Source organism: Phanerochaete carnosa, assembly GCF_000300595.1.
Source record: "Phanerochaete carnosa HHB-10118-sp unplaced genomic scaffold PHACAscaffold_385, whole genome shotgun sequence".
Classification (NCBI taxonomy): Eukaryota; Fungi; Basidiomycota; class Agaricomycetes; order Polyporales; family Phanerochaetaceae; genus Phanerochaete; species Phanerochaete carnosa.
The window spans coordinates 1-3880 of record NW_006768012.1 but is presented as its reverse complement, the minus strand read 5'-3'; the positions used below and the strand labels follow the sequence as shown (position 1 = coordinate 3880).

At 61.2% G+C, this 3880-nt stretch overlaps 1 protein-coding gene across 1 annotated transcript; it reads right to left on the bottom strand.

Moving 5' to 3' along the window:
• Positions 1–164: 164 nt before the first annotated feature.
• PHACADRAFT_214715 (uncharacterized protein) lies at positions 165–3672 on the bottom strand (the record flags this gene model as incomplete). Its single annotated transcript, XM_007402739.1, has 11 exons — positions 3492–3672; positions 3362–3448; positions 3098–3310; positions 2551–3042; positions 2192–2476; positions 1997–2118; positions 1743–1839; positions 1613–1693; positions 1366–1559; positions 461–1339; positions 165–396 (listed from the first exon to the last, which is right to left on the bottom strand). Exons 1-11 carry the CDS (start codon positions 3597–3599, stop codon positions 165–167), a joined length of 2790 nt encoding a protein of 929 aa, XP_007402801.1. The 5' UTR covers positions 3600–3672.
• Positions 3673–3880: the final 208 nt, after the last annotated feature.

Here is a 3880-nt window from a genome sequence, read left to right as displayed (position 1 = left end):
TGCTCGAGCACCCAGGCGTTCTCCGGCTGGGAAGATAGAAACACGCAAGTGAAGAGCAGTGCGAGCATGCTGTACACCTCTTGCTCCGTGAACAAGCCCTTTGGGGTTTCCTTCGTTTTCAGCGGAATGCCCATCTGCTCGCTCGTCAGACCATGCAAGCAGGTTCAACAAAACCGGGAGAAACCGACCAGGTAGTCCGAAACCCACCGCACGGCGATGAGGTTGATGACGTTGCCCACGATATCGACGCGTGTGCCAGGGATGCCGTCGATGTTATACGAGTAGTCCTTGACGAGGCCTTCGGTGATGCTCTTGTATGCCTGCATGTGGTCCTCAAACGACTCCCGGCCCTTGGGGAACAGCGCGTGTGCGGCCCACGCCTTGTCCTTCGCATGTCTGTGGCACGTCATCGTTGGCCTGTAACCCCAACTTCGAATAGAAAAGAGCAGCCTGGACTCACTTGTCCTGCTCGTCAAAGTTTAGGAAGAAGCCGTAGTCCTCCGTCAGGAGCTTCATGTTACGTGTGTACGGCGTCCCAAACTTATCGGCGTCCGCGAGCACATGTACGAGGCCCTCGATGGTATCGACGACCTTCGGGACCGGCAGCACCTGCGGGCGCCTGCCGTCCAAGCCCGAGTACTGGTCCGCGATCCCGAGCCTGGCCAGGTTCTCCTTCATTGCGGCCGGCGTGTAGAACGGGAAGAGCGAATATATGTTATCTCCAGGGTAGTGCCTCGGAAGGTGGCGCATGAGCAGCTTCGGCAGCGCGCCGCCGAACGCGCCGTTGTTCGGGTCGCGCGCGCAGTCTTGGAAGCCCCACGAGGTCAGGTTCGCAGCTGGATGCGACAAGAACACAGTCAGCGTCGCGTCGGGGACAAAAAAAAAGAAACGCGAGGGCGCCTTACGCGTGTAGTCGGTCGTGTAGAACCTGTCTCCGCGCACGAGCGCGATGGCGTCTGCGAGGATCGCGCGCGTCATCGTGTAGCCGCAGCAGATGCCCGACCCGGGGCCGAGCGGCATCGTCTCCTCGGCCTGGATGCCGGGGTACAGCTCGAGGTAGTCGATGTGTCCGTACAGCTGCCGCGCCGCGCCTGCGATCGCGGGGTCCCGGTTCCAGTCCTCGAAGTCCGCGAACGGCTTCAGGCCGAGGAACGTGCGGAACTCGTTCATCGAGCACATGCCCCACTGTCGGCCCTGCTCGATGGTCATCGTCTCTATGACGCGCAGGACGGCGGGGTGGCCCCGTGCGCGGTACGCGCCCGCGACGCTCTCGGTCGCCGTCTGGAGGATGTCGGCGAGAGCGTCGTCTGCGAAGGCGCCGTCGGGGCCGCGCTCAAGCCTGGACGATAACGTCAGCCAAAGCACGTTGGGAAGGTCGAGAAAACCTGCCCGTTGAATGTTCGCGTGCGCGGATTTGGGTCCACAAGGGAGCTCCACGAGCGTCCGACTGCGGCAATGAAATCGCTGGGCTGCAGCTTCTCGGGGTCTTTGCCGGGGAACACTCCGGTGAAGAGTTTTTTCGTCCAGCCAATGTCCTTTTCTGCTATCGTTGCGTGCCACTGGGCACCTCGTCAGTCATTGCACCAGATAATAGGTGAACTGAGCAACATACGCGGTACAGCAGGTTGAACTCGACAGAAACATGGTTGCCCTCACCACGCCCAACGACCTCGCCACTCGGCGTCTTGATGGGCTGCACTCGATATCAGCGTGGCACAGGTACAAAGTATTGGTGAGCGCACGTCAAAAGGGTTCATACTCCAGGCCAGACCGTCGCGCGGCAGGCCCAAGAATCCGCCGACATAATCGCCAAAGATCATCGCCATAAAGTGACCGCAGCTAAAGACGACCCAGCATGTCAGTACACGCCTATGTCCCTCTGAAGCCGCCGCAGAAAGTTCATGTCCGGGCACGGTCGCGCGCGTATCCGCGAACCCACGCTCAAACGCTCGTGAAATTGCAAGGCACGAATGAAAGCGAGAATAGGAATACGCACTTGACGTTCCGCGCGACCTGGAAGATCTCTTCGTCCTGCTGCGCCCGCTGCGCCGGGTCCGACGGCGGCGGGTCCTTCCACCGTCCGCGCTCGTTGATCTTCAGCAGCATATTTGCGGTGTACTACAGCGCGCCACACGTCAGCCTCTGCAGCCCGAGCTCAGGCCAAAAAAAAAGGCGCGCGACAGGAACGTACGTTGTGGTTCCTGCTGAAAAGGACCAGGAGCGCGCTCGCCGCGGGCGGGACGAGCACGAGGCGGTCCTCGGCGAACGCGTCGTTCCACAGCAGCCCGCGCCCCGCGCCCCTGTTCCGCACGAGGTCCTGCTCGGCCTGGGTCGTGCCGTACAGCGGCGACAGGTCGAGGTACGACGTCGTGTTGTTCACCGTCATGTCCGTCGGGGCAGTGCGGAAGAGCGTGTGCGTGACGAGGGACGCGAACGCGAACGTCAGCGACGAGTTGCGTCCGGGGTGCGGCTTGAACTGTACGGGGGCACACATCAGCGCGGGGAGCACAGGCAAGAAAGAAAAGAAAAGAGAAAAAGGCAGACACGCACGTCGCCGCGAGACCGGAGCAGGGCGTCGAACACGAGCCCCGGGTCCGGAAGGACGTTCGCCGGCAGCGGCTGCTCGCTCTCGACGTCGCGCGCGTACGGCCGGCCGGACTGACCCAGCGCAGGCCGCCAGACGTTATTCCCGCTCCCGTCGGCGCTGCGGAACGCCCACGGCGCGCGCGGTGTCGGTGCGTCTGAGCCTTTCGATGGTTCTGAGCCTGACGGCGCGCCGTTCGCGCCCCAGGACGTCGCTGGCGCTGCAGGTGTCGACGCGTTCGCCTCGGTCCATGGTACCGACCCAGACGGGTCGGAGCCGACGTACATCGCGGGCGGGTGCGGGAGCGAGTTGTAGAGAAAGGCGATGGCCTTGCCGTTCGCCTCCTTGGAAAACTCTGTGTCCTGTGGGAGCTTGCAGAGCGCGCTGAGCAGGTCGACGAAGAGGTCTTTGCGGTCGTTGATCGCATCGGGGTTCTCGAAGGCTTGCAGGGCCGCTTTCTGGTGCATGCGTGTCATTTCGCGCGAAGTCGGATCCTACGCGTACGATACTCACTATGAAATTCCCTGGATCGTGGACAGGGGGGCCGTGCTCGAATATCGTCTGCAGCTTCTGCATCAGAAGCGTCAACCTCGAGTGTGTCGCCTTGTATGCGGCGGTGGGCCCTGACTGAGGCGCAGTCTGCTTTGGCTGCACTTGATACGGGTACTTCCCATCTGGAGCATTTGGCAGCGGCCTGTTGGCGAGTGCAACGAGGTCCGTGGCAGACTGAATAGACAGATCAGGGAGCCGAAGGGAGTGTATTGTGGCACGACGCACCAAGAATTTCGAAATCGTGTCCCTAATCATCTCTGAGCGAGAGAGCCGACCTCCTTGAGTTAGCTTGGGGCAAGATGGCGGGGTGAGCTGGCGTGTGTCGGTAGATTAAGTACGGGTCGTGGACTCATACTCCATTGGAAGTGTCGCCGAGGATACCAACGGCAGAGTCAAGGATGCAACGGGAGTTGTAGAGCACCGATAGCATGGAGCCGTCGATGTCAACGTCCACAAAATGCATCCGGGGTCAGTCAGCCGGCACGTCGAATGCGCCGGGGCTGGATTCTGACTTGCGAGGCTCACGGGAGCAGGCGCGTGCGACCCAACACCGAATCGTTGGGCTACTTTAGTGCCGTATGTCAATATATGTGTCCTGGAGAGGCATCATGTTCCTGCCTGGAACCCAAATTCTTCCAGGGAAATCAAGGCAGGGAAGCTCAAGGCAGGGAAGGTTCGATGGCTAATTCAAAGATGTCGATGACTGACGAGGACGAGGTGGGAGAGCAGGAGACCGGCGGGGGG